This window comes from Monodon monoceros, unplaced genomic scaffold, assembly GCF_005190385.1.
Source record: "Monodon monoceros isolate NGI ecotype Baffin Bay Population unplaced genomic scaffold, NGI_Narwhal_1 Super_Scaffold_21, whole genome shotgun sequence".
NCBI classification, from domain to species: domain Eukaryota; kingdom Metazoa; phylum Chordata; class Mammalia; order Artiodactyla; family Monodontidae; genus Monodon; species Monodon monoceros.
In genome coordinates, this window is record NW_021703778.1 from 73,931,835 (window position 1) to 73,952,509 (window position 20,675).

Here is a 20,675-nt window from a genome sequence, read left to right on the forward strand (position 1 = left end):
TAAATTTAAATCCATGCCCCACAGTATTCTGTGTTGCCTTCCCCCATTCCATATTTGTATGCCTCCTTTTCAACAGTGAGATACCTGGCCCCCAACAACAAGTCCAGCCACTTTGGAAAAATGTTTGGCAGTGCCTACTGCAACTAAGCATACATATGCCTTTAACACAGCAATTCTACTTCTGGGTATATTCCCAACAGAAATGAGAACTTATGTCCACCAAAAACATACAAGAATGTTTTATAGCAGCTTTACCCAAAGGAGCCAAAAACTGGAAACACCCAAAAGTCAATCAACAATAGAAAAGTAAATCATGGCATATTTATATGATACTAAATTGCTATGAAAAAGAATGAACTACTGATAAATGCAACAAAGTGGATGAGTCTCACGGGCATCAAGTTAAGTAAAAGATGTCCAATGCAAGAGAATATGTATGTTATTATTCCATTTATATGAAATTCAAAAACAGGGAAACTGTGGCTCTAGACAGCAGAGTAGTGGCAACGTTCAAGACTTATGAGGATGGGGTAAAGACTCTGAGGGGACCGGAAGGAGGTTTGTGGGGGGCTGGAATGTTCTGTATTTTATCCAGGTAGTAGTAACACAGGCGTAATACAAATATAAAAAAAATCATCAATCTATAAACTTATCATTTAAATACTTTACTATATGTGAGTTATATCCTATTTTTTAGATTTAATACAGCTATAAATTGGGCTGCCAATGCAATTAACTCCACTGAAATGACTGAATCGGACCAAATTCACATGTGTTCAGGAAATGACAACTCTATCAGAACTTAGTCATCTGCCTGACAGCTACTGCTTTTCTGTTGTAATACACGTCCAGTGTCAGTAATGGGAAAATGGGGGGAAAACTGTGCATCCAAGGATTTAACAGTACAGTACGTGGGCTTACTCAGTGTCTTGATATAATTTTTTGTTGAGTTGAATTGGACTGTCTTCTACACACACACTCCAAGGGTTAATCGCAATCCAAACCCTTAATGGTTTATGCTTTGTGTGTAAAGTCACACGATAATAAGTGTCCTCTGGGATTGCTTACTGGTAACTTGAAATCCATGGAAAAGTCATGGGAATCCTAAATGCTCGAAGACAGGGTGGGAGAGTGCTATGGAGAGAGCTTCAGGGATAGGGTGGAAGGAACATAGGTGTCAACCCCCAGACTGGACCTTTTGCTCCCCTCCTCTCAGTGTGGGCCCTTTTGCCCAGGCAAAGCCAGTATATGAGAAGTGAAACCATTTCTCCCTCGACTGAGAATCCTTCTGTTTTGATCAGGACTCAAAAATAAGAGAGGAGGGCAGGAAGGTGTGTAGTGCTTCTCCAACTTTAAATGTACCACAACCACCTGGAGGGCTTGCTAAACCTGAATTCTGGACTTCACCCATGTTTCTGATTCAGCCGGCCTGAACCTACATATCTACCAGCTTCCAGGGGATGCTGGTCCAAGGGCCACACTTTGAGGATTACTGGTGTAATTGCATGAATGTGGAATTAGAGCATCAACGTCCAAGTCCTAAATGCTACCGAATAGTCTGTGACCTTGAGCAAACAACTTAATCTCTCTGAACCTATTTCCTCATCTGTATGATAAAGATAATGCGTGTCCTGCTTGCCCTATAGGATTGGCATTCATATTATGTGTTCATTTGTGTTTTGAAAACCATAAATCACTAGACCAGATGTTCTCCACTTTCATGTTCCATGGACTCCCTTGGCAGTCTATGGATACCTTCTCAGAAAAATGTTTTTAAATCCATAAAATAAGATACAGAAAAATCCAAAGGAAACCAGTTATACCTAATTATCAAAACACTTTAGAAAACCAATTTTTACTATACATAGTAACATGCTCCTTTAACATTAAAATAGGCGATCTCATGGAGGGTCTAATAACTATTGTAATTCTAAAATAGTGATGAGTTATTTAACAATATTTCATAATATCTGTAACATCCATAATGTCTTGTGAATAGACAAGTGATTTCTATTGGTGACAAAGCCACAGTACTGCTAATGGTTAGTTGCCTACATTTATAATAGAAGGAATGCTAAATTTCACTTGGAAGCTAGTGAAAATAAAGATGTAATTGACAGACCCCTCCATGGTGGTAGTATGAAGTGAATAGTTGTGTTCCATTTTCAGGGTCTCTAGATTAGCTAAAATATTCTGAGGCTCACTTGGGATCATGCCCATATGTGGGCTTCTGTGGAAGCTCATAGACCAGACCGAAAATGGCAGGACTCCAAACCTTCAGCTACATCACGGCAGTGGCCAGTGACGTCTGACCCCTTCACCCTTAAGTTTGTTGCACTGCTTCCCTAATAGCTTCTAAGAATGGGTGAAACATTAAGAAACTTGGAATTTTGTTAATAGGAGGAACTTAAGCTTCATTTCCAAGGGAAGAAACAGACATGTAGATCACAGTGATCTGTTTGCTGTAAGGAAACCACCTTCTTTATTTGATTGTGGAAGCCAGTGTTTGGGTCATCAACAGTAGGCATTAAGATGGTGGGATAAGGCTTCCCTGGTGGCGCAGTTGTTTAAGAATCTGCCTGCCAGTGGAGGGGACACGGGTTCGAGCCCTAGTCCGGGAAGATCCCACATGCCACGGAGCAACTAAGCCCATGCATCACAACTACTGAAGCCTGCGTGCCTAGAGCCCACGAGCCACAACTACTGAAGACCACACGCCTAGAGCCTGTGCTCTGCAACAAGAGAAGCCACCACAATGAGAAGCCTGCGCACCTCAAGGAAGAGTAGCCCCCGCTCGCTGCAACTACAGAAAGCCCCCTACGTGCAGCAACAAAGACCCAATGCAGCCAAAAATAAATAAATAAAAATAAAATAAAATAAGATGGTGGGATAAGGTATATGAGAAGCAGGGCTTGGACATATTAGCAATTCCTATGTGAACCTTGGAGAAAGGCATTATTGGTACAGATAGTTTAGGCCAAATATATATGCTCAGCGTTGACAACTAAAACTGGAATAAAACCCAAATGTCTAACAAGAATGGAGATTTCCTCTTATTGACATAGTTGTGAAGTTGCCTTTCAAATAGGCTTTGCCAAAGCTAGACCTTTAGTGAACACACTCATTAGCAAGAACCATGAGTCACCTGCACCTTTTTGTGGGCTAGCTCTGGACACCATTAATAGCTCTGGAACTGCTTACAGGCACAGAAATTGTAGATGCAGCTGTTTTCAATATGCAAGGCCAGGCCAGATGGGGGCTAGTTTTGGAGCTATTTCAGAAGCTAACCTGTGGGCATATGGAATCAGGACCATGTTTACTAAAAATCTGATGTGGCTTTTTTTTTTTAATGCTTTGCTATTATATGATTAAAGATTCATCTAAACCTTTAGAGGGAATGTACAGGTAACAGTAGTGGATGGTAAAAAGACTCAGGATCCCAATGTTTTATTTCCTGGGGGGCCTTTGATGCTCTCTCCCATACAGTACTTCAAATGTTCTTTAATGGACTTTTTGGTTTCTAGATAATAACCTCTTCTACAATACTGCCATTAAAAGCAATAAAATCTTAGCCAGAACCTACCTTAATTCTGAGCTCTTGATGCTCTGAATGGTCTTTTAAGGAGAAGCTGTAAAAAAAAAAAAGGCAAAATCTTTATATCCCTTAGTAGTATTTCTGTAGTAACTTGTCCTTTATATTAATTAAAAATTTTAAGCTTTAAAGAAAGTAAGAAAGTAATATATGCATATGGTAAAAAAATTTTTAAATGGTAGTAAAAAGATACAAAATGGGAAATAAATGTCTCCCTTCTAATCTCCCATCCCAACCTAAACCCCAGTTCCTGTCCCCAAATGTTAACAGTTTTAGAACCATCTTTCCCTGAAATGTTTTGTGTGTGTGTCTACATGTTTTATGTATATGTTTGTTTGTTTGTTTGTTTGTTTGTTTTTGCCGTATGCGGGCCTCTCACTGTTGTGGCCTCTCCCGTTGCGGAGCACAGGCTCCAGACGCACAGGCTCAGCGGCCATGGCTCACGGGCCTAGCCGCTCCGCGGCATGTGGGATCTTCCCTGACCGGGGCACGAACCCGTGTCCCCTGCATCGGCAGGCGAACTCTCAACCACTGCGCCACCAGGGAAGCCCTATATGTTTTTATTTAAAAGCATATCACAGGGACTTCCCTGGCGGTCCACTGGTTAAGACTCTATGCTTCCACTGCAGGGGGCGCGGGTTCGACCCCTGATCAGGGAACTAAGATCCCACATGCCCACTGTGCAGCCAAAATGAAAAAGTATTCAAGAAAAACAAAATTTTTTTTAATGTATCACAGAGTTCTTTTCATACCCACGTACACAGACCTGCCTCATCATTTTTAGGGCCACGTGATATTCCATTGCATGATTATCCAGGGTGACAATTTACATAAGCAATCCTCTACTAATGGATATTTAGGTTGGCCTTAGTTTTTCTCAAGTTAAAACAGTCTGCAGAGAATATCCTTATTAAAAACACTTTTGTATACTTAGAAGGATAGCCCTCAAGTAGTTTCCTAGAAGTACAATGCTCACGTCAAGAGGATGGGCATTTAAACATCCTCTTGACCTGAGAACAGATTGTAACCAAACTGCTCTCCAAGGTTGAATCGGTTTACATTCCCACCAACAATGTCATGGGTGCTTGCTTGTTCACACACATATCAATTCTGGCAGTATTAAATTTTTTAAACATTTGCTGATCCGGTAGGTCAAGAATATTACATTGTGGTTTTGACTTGCATTTCTTAAATTATAAGTAAGGTAGAGCATCTTTTCATTTGCTTGTGGAATTTGTATTTGGTTTTCTGTGCATTGCCTACTTACCATTCTTTGCCTGTCTTTCTTTTGAGCTGTTGCCTTTTTCTGCTAGATATTTTTGCATTCCGTAAGTGTTAAGTTCCTACTACATGGTGAGCAGTATGCTGGGCACTAGAGCTCACCATTGTTGGTGAGGAAACACCACTGTCTTTGCCCTTTGGGAGCTTACAGTACTGGGACACAAACATTAACCAAGTCATGCTCTGCATGGGTGTATGTACAGACTGAGTTAAGTGCCTTGAAGGAAAGGCTCTTGCATCTCTTAGAGCATGTGAGAAGAGAGAGACCTGGACTGAGGGTAGGAGAAGATTACCTGAAGTAGCTGACATCTAAAGAACAAATAGGATTTGTGGTTAGGGAAAGCATTTCTGGAAGAAGGAACAGCATTTTGGAGGGAATGTGATGTATCAGATGAGCTAAAAGAAGGCCAGGGATCAGAGCACAGAGAGTAGAATAACAGTGACACAAGATGAGGCTGGACTACATCACCTGGGCCCTGACCCCATTGATGATTGAGGGGTTCTTCTCCTAGAGAAATAGAAAGTATTGAAGGATTTTGAGCCACAGTTGGTTATCAAATCTGCATTCTGAAAAGATCACTCTGGCTGAAAAGAAGGTAAACAGGAAGACCAGTCAGAAGGTTTTTGAGTTAGTCCATATGAAATCTGATGGTACCTTGGCCCTGGATTATGACAGTGGACATGAAGAGAAGTAGATGAGGGCTTCCCTGGTGGCGCAGTGGTTGAGAGTCTGCCTGCCGATGCAGGGGACACGGGTTCGTGCCCCAGTCCAGGAAGATCCCACATGCCGCGGAGCGGCTACGCCCGTGAGCCATGGCCTCTGAGCCTGTGCGTCCGGAGCCTGTGCTCCGCAACGGGAGAGGCCACAACAGTGAGAGGCCCGCGTACCGCAAAAAAAAAAAAAAAAAGAGAGAGAAGTAGATGAGTTCAAGAAATATGGAGAAGGTCAAATAAAATTTGATAATGGATTGGATATAAGGGATAAGGAAGGGAGGAAGTGTCCAGGATGATTCCTAGGTTCCTAATTAGATGGATGGTGGTACCATTTACTGAAATAAGAACCACCATATGATCCAGCAGTTCTACTCCTGGGTATACATCAAAAAAAAACTAAAACATTAATTCAAAAAGATGTATGGACATAGCAGCACTATTAACAATATAGCCAAGATATGGAAGCAAACCAAGTGCCTGTCAACAGATAAATGGATAAAGAATATATATATATATATAATATATATATAATATATTCCATTACATATATATATATAATATTACTCAGCCATAAAAAGAATGAAATTCTTCCATTTGCAGCAACATGAATGGAGTTAGAGAATATTATGCTTAGTGTAATACGTAGGACAGAGAAAAACACTATATGATATCAGTTATATGTGGAGTCTAAAAAAATATATAAATGAATGTATATGCAAAACAGAAATGGACTCATAGACATAGAAAACAAACTAGAGGTTACCAAAGGGGAGAGGAAAGAGAGTATAATATGTAAAAATACTAAATCATTATGCCATAAACCTGAAATTAATATAATATTGTAAATAAACTATACTTCAGTTAAAAAAAGAAATACTGGAAGAGGTCAAGGATGAATTCAGGCTTACACAACACATCTGAGTGAAGCTGTCAAATAGCTAATTAGATATAAAAGTCTGAGACCAGGGAGTTCCCTCGTGGTCCAGTGGTTAGGACTCCGCACTCTCACTGCTGAGGGCCTGGGTTCAATCCCTGGTCAGGGAACTAAAATCCCATAAGCCTGGGACCAGAGGAGAAGTCTGGATTGGAGACATAAATATGGAAGTCACTGGAGTATAGTAATTAAAGCCATGGGCAAAGATGCAATCACCCATGAAAGGAGTACAGCACCCAAATCAGCTCTACTCTGAAGCCTTAAGGAACACTAACATTTAATGGCCAAGTAGAGGAAGATGAGACAAAAAAAGAAAGAACAGGTGAGCAGCCCGAGAGCAGGAGGAAAACCAGCTGAGTGAGGTGTCCCAGAAACCAGTGAAAGAAGGTTTCAAATAGAATGGAGCAGCCAGTAGTGCCAAATGCTGCTGAGACATCTAATAAGAGGAAGGCTGGAAAATGCCCATTGGAATGGGCAACATGGAGGTCCTGGTGACGTTCATTTGAATTGTTACAGTGAAATAATGGGGGCAGGAGTCAGACTGGAGATGATTGAGAAATGAATGGGAAGTGAAAACACGGAGACCCCATATGGACCACTCTCAAGAAGTGTGGTTTTGAGAGAAAACAGCCCCAAACCGATTCATCCTCGGTCTCTACTCTTGACCCTTCCTTGCCACTCAGTAAGCTGAAGTGATTTTCTAATTCGGTATTTGATGTTCCACAGCTGTGGTCTCCCAGGAGCCATGGCAACAAGCCAGCCAGGGATAGAGTCTGCAGGGGAGGCCATCTCAACCTTGGGGGCTCTTCCACCTCTCAGAGCAGCTTCTGACTCTGCAGGCCTGGGAAGGCCCATTGTAGAAAACGCTGCTGAAACTGGCTTTAAGAAACAAAGAGTCCTTATATTTTAGAGACACCTACTGAAAAATGTAAGGATAAATAGTGTCTGGGATTTGCAAAGTGAAAAAAGCTAAGCCAGGAGTTGATAATTATTGAAGCTGGGTGATGGGATGGGTACATGGAGGTTTATTATACCGTTCTCACTACTTTCGTTTATGTGTAAATTTTTTTCAAAATACATTGTAAAAAAATTAAGTTTAGTAACTATGTAAATTGAAAGTACACAGAGCCAGTGACTGTCACAGGCCCACTGTTGACCATGCCACTTAAAATGGGATCTCCTTTAAATCCAATTTGCCATTCGCTTGTGGGTTTCAAGGTACCAAATGTCTAAGGGAGTCAAGTCTGCTCTCAGAGGCTGCCCTTTCTTCTCTCAATAACTCTAACACCTTGTTCCTTGCCCCTCTTCTCCATTCTTACCTCCCTCCTGAGTCCACTGTTATTGGACTCCAAATAGCAGTTCTGTCACTTGTCTTCATGAACTTGAACAACTTCCTTCTCAGACTTGAACCACGTTCTGAAAGATGAGGATGCACATCCACTTAGCAATGTTGTGAAGATTAATTCTGACAGTGTATGTGGGAGTAGGTACATAGCTACACCCTCAAAAGTCCACAGAAGTCAGATAATACACATGAATGAAGATGACCAAGTAGGAGAAAGTCCTGTGACCCTTTTAGCCTGTCTTTAGCTTTGCCACTTTTAGTAGACATACCAGTAGGAAGAATTTTAAGAAAATTTCTATTCTATAAGGAAAATATTAATTCAGCATGATCATAAATGGAATAAATAATCTATATTCATAAATAAATGGGTAATAAACTGAGACTTAGCCTCAGTGTTGGGGATCACTAGGGAGCGGTGGGGAGTAGGGCAAGCCAGAGCACGCAGGCCCCGTCTAACAGAGGCAGTCCTCCTCAGCTCCATGACTGCTGCTGTGAGAGAATGTGGAGCCAAGGTTAACATGTCTTCTTGTTTTACAAGAGAAGCTAGAACTCTAAAATTTTTATGTGAAATCTCCCAATTCTTAAATTTGGTTTCAATTATTTACAAAAAAAGAACACTACAATGGCTAAACTAATTCCATTTGTGGACCAAAAGCAGTTCATGAGCTGCCAGTGTGCAACCTCTCACCTAGATAATGGGATAGAACACAGTTTCCCTTCCCCGCCCCCTTATCTTCCACCCCTAACTTTCTCCTTTCTCTCATTTTCCACATTCTTCTCTCCTAACCACTCCCACCCTTCCTTTCTAGACTAAGTCCAAGTGGTAGAAGGGATTGAAGTGGGTTGAAGAAGTGATGAAGCCCGAAGGGCTGTGATCTAGATGCCTCATCCTGTTCCAGGGCCTAGGCCAGTGCCCTGCACATAGTCGATCATAATGACAAACCTGATGAATGAATAAGCCAGCAAGTAGGGGGCAGTCAGTTTCTTGTGCACACCTGGGCTTACCTGAGGACTCTCATTTTTCTCAACAGCCTTGCGAAGTCGTTCTGGCCGCTCCATCATCAACGGGAACTGGGCAATTGACCGGCCTGGAAAATATGAAGGAGGAGGGACCATGTTCACATACAAGCGACCAAATGAGATTTCGAGCACTGCCGGAGAGTCCTTTTTGGCCGAAGGTCCCACTAATGAGATCTTGGATGTCTATGTGAGTTTGAACTCTTGCCTGGATTTTGTATCTTCTTGCTTCTCAGGACCACACCTAGAACAAATAAACAACAAGTATTGCCCTTGCTCAATAAGACCATTTGAGCGGCGCCTTTTGGGGTGCCCTTACATGCTTGGCATTCCTCTCTGCCCCTCACCTCCGAATGTACCTAGCTCATAGAAACCTTAAACTCTCCCAGATGCTTATTACCCTCAGCGTTTATTGAGCCAGTAAAACCAATTTTACTTGTTGAACCAAATCAGAGGCAAAACATATCCTTTATTTCATGAGCATTGGCTCTCCTCCAGTCACTTTGCTCCTAAGCTAATTTGGCGTGTTTTCTTTTTATGGCAAAAGAAAGCAAATGCCTAAAGCAAGACGAGACCACTCACAGTTCCCAGCCCTCTTCAAATTCTATTAAAGCAAGTGAAGAAACAAGAACTCCAGAGTACTCCAGATGACACAATAAAGCTTGGAGTAACAATATAGAGATTTACGAGTCATTCCCTGCTCCGCAGAAGACAGAACTTTGATTTCTTTGACAAGAGACTAAAGTATTAAGTTGCCCCAGAGTTAAAAATGATCCTTATTTTTTTAAAGAAACCACTAGAATCCAATCTTCTTAAAAAGATCAGGAAATAAAAGGGGACCGGAAATAAAAGCTCAAAATCACGTTTTGGTAAAAAAGAATGCGCTCACCCATAGATATATATTCTCTCACCATCTCCAAAGCCATGCTGGTCTACTTGATATTTGCCGAGTTCGAATTTTATAAATATTACTTGTCTAACTATACAGTTACATGTTCATTCCCTTTGGGCCTAGTGGCTCATGGACTAGAAACTACAAAGGAAGTCTTGTTATAGCTCATTCTGAATATTTTTTTATAGACTGTCCAGCTGGTGTTGGTCTCCGGGTAAGTTTCGAATGGCATTAGGGGTAAAAACTCAGGTTGTTAAAGGCCCACTATGGGTGGTCTGGGTTGTGGTGGCCAGTAATAATTTCATAAATGGGACAAGGTTTGCACTGGCAGAATGTTCACACAGAAGAGGCACAGTAGAGGGGGGAAGGCTTTCCGGCCCCAGAATGACTGTTGGATTGTGTGAAAAGAGAAGTGAGGGGATTAGGAGTAGACAGCAAGGACCTGTGGTCACACCACCGTGTCCCTCAGGGGTTCTCTGCTCCCCACCATGGTTCCTGGATGTAGGGGGCCCAGGGGTTCTCATGTCCGCCTTCTGTTGGGTGATTTCTAGACGGGAGGCCACGTTTCACACGTAGGGAGGGGGTAAAGGCTGATGGTGTAACTGGGTGGAATAGACACCCTCATGGACCAAACAGGTCCCACCCACGCAGGAGTGACTCAGAGAATGCCTGTAGCTAACAGGACCTCAGAGATCAACTGGATTCTCACCTCCTGCTTCTCCAGATGAAGAAATCGAAAAACATGAGATTGAGGGACTTGCTCTAGGTGACCCACCGGGTAAACAGGAGAACCCCTTCGTAAAGCAGTAGAGACAGAAGTATCACAGCGTGACCTGTCTCCTTGCCTGGCTCGTATTTTCACCGCAGATTTGCATTCCGCGGCTCCATTTAGCCCACCACCCTGCTTCCCTCCAGGAAAGCCATGAGCACAAAGGATTTTCTGCTCCAAAGCCAATAGGGAGGGATTTATTCTGCTGAGCCACGCTGGTTTGTTTTGTGTTCTTGTCCCAGACAATGTTTAATTGCTGACTTCCACAGCCCTATGCAGCTTTTGTCATGGGTCCCTGAGAGAATAGGACCCAAGGAGACTTATTGCCCTTATACCTGTTTTCCTCACCTCATCTCTCTGTGGTTCTGGAACTTTCCATGGATGAGAGGGGATGGGACCCAGAGAGTCAATGAGGGAGAGGGTTGGGTCAGACCCTTCCTGAGCCAGCATCCCGGGCCAGGTAGAGGACTTGGGAGGAACCTAGGGGATCTAGGGACGACGCTGCCAGAGGTCTGGCCCTTCCTTACATGACTCTGTCTCGCCACCTAGTGTTCAAACGGGTTCTCTGTAGTGTAAACTTAAGTGTCTATTTTGGATATTTTGAGGGCCATGAGGAAAATCTAAGCAATGGTAGAGGATGGTTGGGAGCCAACAGAAAGGTTCCCTACCATTGCTCCCATCTTCCTGTTTAAAATTTATAAAATCTTGACTTTCAACTTAGTTTTCTTCTTATTCTCTCAAAGGCTACGTTCTTCATTCTTCAAAAGCAGATAGCAAAAAGCCATCTGGAAATAGCTTTCGTTTAGTGTGTCACCAGTCCGCTAATATTATTAGATGTAAATCAGTCCACTCACTTATAGTTAAGGCCACTTACACCATTGAGCCCAAAGCCAGCAGGGAGGGGATATGCCTGTGTGCCAGTGCAGTGACATTGACCTTTGTGTTGTCAGATGATACACCAGCAGCCTAACCCAGGGGTCCACTACGAGTACGTAATCATGGGGAACAATGCCATCAGCCCACAGGTGCTGCCTCACAGGAGACCAGGTAAAATTTCTGGTTTTGCTGCCGGTCACTCCGGATCATTTCCTTTTAACGCCCTTTCTCTCTTCTTCTTGTGTATCTGCCCTCTGTCTCTCGGTCAACACAGAGAAAAACCATGGACACATATTTCAGAGTCAGTGGGCCTTGATATCAGAGGGTGCCTCACCATTTGCCTGAGCCTTCACTGATAAGAGTGTCTCATTCACTTGATTCAAAAATGAAGTGAACATTCTCAGTCTGTTTTTCCAGTTCAACATTTTGAAATGTCTTTTATATTAGTTTCCTATCACTGCTCTAACAAATGACCTTAAACTCAGGAGCATAAAGTAACACAAATTTACTGTCTTATAGTTCCGGAGGTCAGAAGTGCAAAATGGGTTTTGCTGGGCAGGAATCACGGGGTTGGCAGGCTGTGCTCCCTGTGCAGGCTCTGGGAAAGAATCAGTTTCCTTACCTTTTTCAGCAGAGGCCACCTGCGTTTCTTGGTTCATGGCCCCTTCCTCTGTCTTCAAAGTCAGCTGAATAGCACCTTCAAATCTCTCTCTGCCTCTGACCCTCTTCTTCTGTCATCTCTCCTTCTCTGACCGTCGCCCTCCTGCCTCTTTCTTATAAGGACCCTTCCGATTACATTGAGCTCAGCCAGATAATTCAGGATAATCTCTCCATCTCAAAATCCAGGATAACTTAATCACATCTGCAAAATCCCTTTTGCAGTATAAAATAACACATCCCAGGTTCCAGATATTAGGACACAGGCATCTTCAGAGGGCCGTTATTCTGTCCACCACATGCCTTTTCTCTTGGTCCCCTTCTGCTTCTGCTAACACAGCTTTCACCTGTAAGAAAAGAAAAATGAATTCACACCTAACAATCCACCTCTTCCCTGTGGGCTCTGCTGACAGAGCCAGCAGCTTTGCTTGCCTCTGCTGGGTATAGCACAGCCCCTCGCTGATATTTCTTTACCGAATGGTGATGGAGCCCACCACCCAAATGGAGACTGTCTTTTCCATCTTTCAGACAGAAGGGTCTGCAGAAATATTAATACTAATCGCTAATAATCACTCACACGCAGAGTCCTCGCTATGTGCCAGACACTGCTGGGCCCTTCACATAGACTAACTCATCAAATTCTCACAACTATGCTCAGAGGGAGGTACTGTTATTAGCCCCATTTTAAGAGTAAGAAAATGGAAGCTTAGAGAGATTGAGTTACTTGCCCATGTCCCGCAATGACCTCAGGTCAGCCTGGGTCACTAGCCCCTGTGCTTATTACACTGCCTACAGGTGACCTGGTCCAATACCTGTCCTAGGAAGTGAGGGGACAGATGTGAGACCTGGCCATACATCCTTCTCTGGGCTGCCGATTAGATAACCAGGTTATCTGATTGTTACAGGTCAGGGAGGAGCCACCTGGCACGTGGGGTGCACGTGTTGTCCAAACTCCAAGTCAGCACACTCAGCCTGAAAGAATTTTTAAGCCATTTCCAGGAGCAATATACAGTCTGAGAAACCAAGTTCAGATGGGGAAATATTGAGATTACTGATGCTGATTTATAAGGACAATTGGACAGACTGTTTGAAATCATATAGGGTGATGATGAGGGATAACAAGCCTAATGGGTAGCATGTGGTTCTGGGATCAGCTGCCGGGGACAGGGCAGGCCAGAAGGGGTCAGCTGTAAAAAGTCAGTGAGGAGAGGCAGTCTGGACCAGGCTTCATCCACCGTATCAGTGGAGTCAGGAGGCCAGAGCTTGAATTCAATTCTGCCACTTTCTTGCTGTGCACCCTCAGGCAAGTCAGTAACTTCTCTGAACACATTCACAGTCTACAAAATAGAGAGGGAAAAAATTCACTCAAAGGTTTTATTTGAGAGGGGGATGGTATTGAATAAATTAGGTGTCCATCCTAGCACAGTGCCCAGTACGTATAAGGTACATAAAAGATTTTTAAATGTTTTATCTGATAACATCTTGGACAGTTTCATGTATATCAGTATGCTGGTCTTGATTCTATTAGTTTAATTTGCATATAATATTTTAAACCATGAAGAATTATAAGTAGCCAACTAAATAAGAAAGTGCTGCTGAAAGAGTAGAGAAAGCTCTAAGTTTTAACTGCATTTTATAGTAACCTTAGAATTTGCCTCCTTATCTTATATTAAACTAATGAATGCTTGAACACTATTCAATCAAAACGGAAATACGTAAAGTAAAATGCAACTGCTCCATAACTGCCAAAACTTAGAAGCATCCAAGATGTCTTTCAGTAGGTAAATTTGGATAAAGGAACTGTGGTATATCCAGGCAATGGAATATTATCCAGTGTTAAAAAGAAATGAGCTATCAAGCCATGAAAGGACACATAGGAATCTTAACTGCATATTACTAAGTGAAAGAAGCCAATCTGAAAAGTCTCCATATTGTATGATTCCAAGTATGTATGTACGGTATTCTGGAAAAGACAAAACTATGGAGACATTAAACAGATCGGTGGTTACCAGGGATTAGAGGGGAGGGAGGGATGAATAGGCAGAGCACAGAGGATTTTAGGGCAGTGAAACTATTCTGTGTGATACTACAATGGTCGATAGATGTCACACATTTGTCAAAACCCACAGAATGTACAACACCAAGAGTGAACCCTAATGTAAACTATGGACATTGGATGATAAGGATGTGTCAGTGTAGGCTCATCCCACTCTGGTGTGGGATGTTGATGGTGGAGGCTGTGCATGTGTGGGGCAGGAGAGATACGGGAACTTTCTAGACTTGCCACTTGATTTTGCTGCGAACCTAAACTGCTCTAATTAATATATGCATTTTATATTATATATATATGTCTATTTTTAAAAAAAAGCAGTATTCCCAACCTCAGCCCTCTCCCAGCTTCCCAGAGGGAATCTCTCTTTACAATTTGGTGGGACCCTACCCAGCCCTTTCCGTGCATATACAAACATGCATGTGGCCAGTTTCAATACTTGTCTACAATCTAAATGTGCCAGGAACATCACATGCCAGTCTTTTCCATAAGCCAACATAAATCTAACCTCAATTTGAAACTTCTCTGAAACTGGTAGAATAACTCAATCTCAGTCAATCTGGCGGCTCCCACACACACCCCAGATAGAGGAAAGATACCTGTCTGGCAGGTCTGTGGTGCTCAGGAAGCCCAAGACCTCAAACACCTGCCACTCCTCACTTTGGAGATCTCTCTCTCTCTGTCTCTCTGTCTCTGAGAAAGCGCCCTCTCCACTTTTCCCTCCTCCTTTCCCTGGGCTGGCCCCTCTGGGACCTGTTATCCTAACTGGGAGCTCAGGCTTTCTTTGTGGGAAGGAAGAGCTGTTAACTTCCTGCACCTTTCACTTTCACTCCTGCAAAAATCTCAGACAAGAAAATCTAAGAACTTGGCCACTTGGACTAGGAGAGGAGGAGGAACAGAGATAAAGAACAAAACACAAATTAATCTCTCAAGGGCTTCCCTGGTGGTCCAGTGGTTAAAACTCTGCTCTTCTGGGCTTCCCTGGTGGTGCAGTGGTTGGGAGTCCGCCTGCCAATGCAGGGGACACGGGTTCGTGCCCCGGTCCGGGAAGATCCCACATGCCGCGGAGCGGCTGGGCCCGTGAGCCATGGCCGCTGAGCCTGCGCGTCCGGAGCTTCTAATGCAGGGAGCATTTGATCCCCAGTCAGGGAACTACGATCCCACATGCTGCACAATGTGGCCAAAAAAAAAAAAAAAAAATTAGTGTCTCAAAAAGTGTCTGGCCACATCTGTGTATGTGTATACAAACTGAATTGCTGCTATGCTTTTTCTTTCACTAAACAACCTATGGGTCATATCTCCATGTCACAACATGTATTTGCTTCATTCTTTTAAAAAATAGCATAATATTTCATTCTTGGTTGTAGTATAATTTATTTGAACCACTACCACTGGTAGACATTTAAATTCACTTTACTGTTTTGCTGTTTCAAATTAGTAACCATACTTATACATACCACTTTATATAAAAGAATGAGAATATTTGTATGACAATTGTCCTGGAAACTGAATCCCTAGGTCAAAAGGTATGTGCATTTAACATTTAGAGAGATATTGCCAAGCCGCCCTCCAAAACTTTGCGTGTATTTGCAGGCTCACCCAGTGTGCAAAATCGTGTTTTCCTGCACCTTCAGCGAGGGGTTTAGGGATTTAAGGGTTTCCAAAGTTTCTCATCTTTATTGTTAGGTAAATAGAGTTGCTGTTGTTAGTTGCTTTCTCATGTAGTTCTTTAATTAGGAAGGAAGTTGAGTGTTGTTGTGTGACTTTTGACTGTGTGTATTTCTTCTCATGTGAAAAGAAATTGCCTCTCCCTGTCCCTTGCCCACTTTCCCTACTGTGATGTTCATCTTTTTCTTATTCATTTTTAATAATGTTTTTAATATTAGGGAAATTAACATCTGCCTATTTTAAATATATGTGCTCTGAATTAGAAATGATCTCATGCTGCCTAATTTCTAATGTTGGAGCCATTGCCTCTTTACAACTCACCGTCCAAACCCATCTTCTGTGGTGTGTGCACTTGCCTCTCCTAGGGGAGCCCTTCAACGGCCAGCTGGTACCAGAAGGGGGGAACCAGCAGGAGGGAGAAGGGAAAGAGGGGAACGAAGAGAAAGCAGACGTGCACGGCGGGGCACCTGAAATATTCACCTCGGAATCAGCACAGACCTTCCCGGTCAGGCATCCTGATAGATTCTCTCCCCACCGGCCAGACAGTGTGGTACCACCAGCACCACAGACCCCACGGCGGAGCCGGGATCACAACTGGAAACAGCTGGGGACAACGGAGTGCTCGACAACCTGCGGGAAAGGTGAGCTCATGTGCGGGCTAGGAGGGTCTCTGCAGATCCCCGAGCAGGAGTGGGGAACATGCAGGTAGGCCCCAGGCACGTGGCAAAGCTTCCCCTCCTTGAGCCTGACTGTGAGATTGCTCGTTAGTGTGAGGCTGTGTTGGGGGTTCCCCAAGACCACCCTCAGGCTCGGTGATCCACCCGAAGGACTTAGAAAACTCAGAAAACCTGCCGTGCTCATGGTTACAATTTGTAACAGTGAAAGGCTACAGATTGGCATCAGCAAAGGGAAAAGCACGTGTGACAAAGTCCAGGACACACCAGGCGCCAGCCTCCAGGTGTCCCCTCCCAGTAGAGTGGCACAGGGATGCACTTGGTTCTCTCAACAATATTGTATATGAGCCAAGTATTGCCAATCAGAGAAGCTCACTCCAGCTTTGGTGTCCAGGGGATTTATTGAGGTTCAATCACATAGGCCTGTAGCTCCCACATTAGCTACTCAGCCTTTAGCACCCCAGAGGTCAAACTAATACAACATGGCCTAAGGCCTCAAGCATGCAAAGACAGGCATTCACAGAAATCACATTGTCGGCATAAACTAGCTTGTCAAACTGACAGAGCGCAACCCAAGATCTCTGGCATAGAAAAACTCTTATCAGCAGAGTATTCCAAGGGCTCTGAGGTTATCTCCAGCCCTGGTCAAGGACCAGTCCTGAATACAGGTCTCTCTTTGGAATATGCAGGGTCTGAGCAACCCAGGCCTGCTGAGTTAACCCTTTCCTGCACAGTGTGTTCATTAATAATCAGAGAATACACTCACCTAGTTCAAGATTTACAAGCTGACGTACAAGTCAAGGTTGTGGACACTTACACAAATGCCATTCAAAAGTCATTCTCAGGGCTTCCCTGGTGGCGCAGTGGTTGAGAGTCCGCCTGTCGATGCAGGGGACACGGGTTCGTGCCCCGGTCCGGGAGGATCCCACATCCCGCGGAGCGGCTGGGCCCGTGAGCCATGGCCGCTGAGCCTGCGCATCCGGAGCCTGTGCTCCGCAATGGGAGAGGCCGCAACAGTGAGAGGCCCGCCTACCGCAAAAAAAAAAAAAAAAAAAGTCATTCTCAGATCTAAGGATTTCAGAAAAAAAGAATGCTTTGGGAGCTTGAAGTGTTAGTTAGCTAGCTTTTACACTCCACAACTCCATTCTTCCTCCTCAGTAAATTCTTAATCCTGTATTTGTCCCATTATCTTGAGACCAATCAACTCAGAACACCTGGAGCAAGGCTGTAGCCTAACAAAGTCAGTTTATGCAGCAAAGGGGACCACACACCAGTGGGAGCATAGGGCATCTCTCCAATGGAAAGAAAAGATCCAGTAATAGGATTTAGGGGGAAAGGTGGGGTCTAGGTGAAATTTAAATAAAGCAGGGTTGTGGACTTCCCTGGTGGCACAGTGGTTAAGAATCCACCTGCCAATGCAAGGGATATGGGTTCGAGCCCTGGTCTGGGAATATCCCACATGCCACGGAGCAACTAAGCCCGAGCGCCACAACTACTGAGCCTGCACTCTAGAGCCCGCGAGCCACAACTACAGAGCCCTCGTGCCACAACTACTGAAGCCCGCCCGCCTAGAGCCCATGCTCCACAACAAGAGAAGCCACTGCAATGAGAAGCCTGCACACCACAACGAAGAGCAACCCCTGCTCGCCGCAACTAGAGAAAGCCTGCGTGCAGCAATGAAGACCCAACGCAGCCAAAAATGAAATAAACAAATTTATAAAAATAAATAAATAAAGCAGCAGAGTTGTGATAGGCTTGAAGCAAACCCTGGCTGTGTGTAAAAGGGTCAGTATCAGTCTGGACTGTGATGTGGACTCATGGTCCTGTGTCCTTGAACACTCAAAGGCAAGATAGATGTGGGATGTGGTGTCCAGAAACCCCTGACCTGATGTTCTGCACCTGGGTTGGAAATTGATGCTGCTTTTCTGTTCCAGGTGCCTTAGATCCTCATTGCAAGGATATGTATAACTGTGCAGCCGTGATTTCCTTCATATACATGGTGATAGCCTCCTGCTTGTAGTAAAGTGCTATTTGTGACTGTAAAACACCTGTTCTTCGAGGGCAGGTTACCATAGAAACAGAGGCTGTATCCCTGAGGAGTTTCTGCAACTGGGAAACATACCTCCAGCGTATTGGTTTGGGGAATTTTTTTCCTTTTCTTCAAGAGACTTGCGTCTGAGAGTACAAAACTTGGAAACGATGGCATAATCAACACATGGAAAAATCTTTCACAACCACCTTTAACGCTTTTATCTTTTTCATAAGAGCACTGACTTAGTGGCTTTTGAGAATCGAATTTAAGTCTTTGGTTCCTCCTGGGGTCTGGAGCCCTTCCTGCCTGGAATCTTTGCTGGTTCCGTGATGGCTTCATAACTGGTGTGCTGATTTATGGAGGCTTTATTGTGCTTATACTTAATACTTGCGCAGAGAATGTGAACTGGAGAGTCATTGTGCCAACTTCTCTTTAAGCCTTATGAGGGAAAGTTAAATGCCTGTTAAGTGTGTCTTAAAAGAGGCAGAAAGCTAGAGATAATTATGCATTAAGGCCAAAATCAGTTTAGTGAGGATCTATCCATGACGCCATAGAGGTAAGCAGTGTGAAACGAAATGTGCTTGACATAGGAGCCCAAGATCAAAAGGTTTTTGTTTTTTTTTTCCGGTACGCGGGCCTCTCACTGCTGTGGCCTCTCCCGTTGCAGAGCACAGGCTCCGGACGCGCAGGCTCAGCGACCATGGCTCACGGGCCCAGCCGCTCCGCGGCATGTGGGATCTTCCCGGACCGGGGCACGAACCCGTGTCCCCTGAATCAGCAGGCGGACTCCCAACCACTGTGCCACCAGGGAAGCCCCCAAAAAGTATTTTGATAGTGCTGAAATAATCTACCATTTAGGTAGTGGTGTGATACCTGCTAACTGAAACAGATACACTCAGAACTAAGTGAGATCAGGTGAAAACAGATACACTCAGAACTAGGTGAAAACTAGGTGAAAGGATAAAGATTGTTGTCATGTGGTTTGATATCAAGGGTGGCATGTGTAGAAGAGTCTCCTCCATTTCATGTCTTTAAAGACAGCCTGTCCCAGTCTTTCCAGTAGGATGAGATGTAGGCCTGTCTGGAGACCATAAGGCATTGCATTGGGGACACAGTGGGACAAGGACAAGAGCATGTGCCATTTGCCACGCACCCTGCGTGCTGCTCACCCAGCCTTGTGTTCACTGGACTCATCCAGGTGGTCATTCAACAGTCTGTGTCTGTTCTGTACCAGGCATGGTGGAGGGACCCCTTTGCTCCCTCTAAGGTTTGCTCCCAGCCAGCAATGGCCTCAGAGATGTCAGGGCAGGGAGGCAGTGTGGATGCACAAAACATTTAGCTCATCTCATGGTTGTCAGTGGTAGTGACAAGTATGCCGTGACCAAGAAATTCTGAGTCGGCCAGGGCTGTCCATCTCTTTTCTGCACAACCCAAGTCCACTTGCCTCGTGATCTCATCATTTTCCCCACACAAACCCTCTCCCAAACTCTCCTCCAGTCCTTCCTGGCAACACTCACCAGACCACACATTTCTGTGCCTCTCAGATTAAAATTCCAGCATCATGATAGCATGATCACGGGGGGGAGCCCTGTCACTGGTGTATAAGAGAGGCCCATACTCTGTCCAGTCACTGCCCGGACCTCTGTTTATCTGGTCAAACTCCTGGCTTGGCCCAGTTGATCCCTTACGTTCCAAGACTAGAGTTATTTAATTTTTTCTTTCTTCTTATTTTGTCCATCTCTCCACAATGCCTCACTGACCTCTACACGGTCCCCTGAATTCACTGACTTACCTCATTTAATGTCCACTGATTACCTGTGGTACAGTCCCCCCTCCAACGTAACATACTTCTGTTTAGATCAACACATTGAACGTACAGCCCAACCAAACTGATCCCAGATTGTTCCTGCTACCTGAAGCCCAGCCAGCACCTGACCTCCCCACCCCATTCTTGCTGGCTAGCACTTAGAGGGCTAATTGTGTGGCATGCTTGGACAGTGAAGAAGTGGCCAGGTACCATTCTGAGTGATAGTCTCCCTTTCTGCAGAAATATAAACTGACCCAGAGAAAGAAACCTTTTTGGTCATTGGAGTCAAGAACTATAGATCTAGTGTTTTCCCACCATCGGAGACAGAAAGAGTACCTCTGAGTTTGTGTCCTTGGCTAAACGCTGG

General features: G+C 44.2%; 1 protein-coding gene across 1 annotated transcript in view; it reads left to right on the forward strand.

The window, feature by feature from the left end:
- The window catches only part of THSD4 (thrombospondin type 1 domain containing 4), a 558,493-nt gene that overhangs the window by 517,735 nt on the left and 20,083 nt on the right, over positions 1 to 20,675 (forward strand). The window contains exons 8-10 of the mRNA XM_029236987.1: positions 8,898 to 9,073; positions 11,495 to 11,591; positions 16,161 to 16,436. Coding sequence (XP_029092820.1) covers positions 8,898 to 9,073; positions 11,495 to 11,591; positions 16,161 to 16,436 — 549 coding nt within the window. The remainder of the gene's footprint in view (positions 1 to 8,897; positions 9,074 to 11,494; positions 11,592 to 16,160; positions 16,437 to 20,675) is intronic.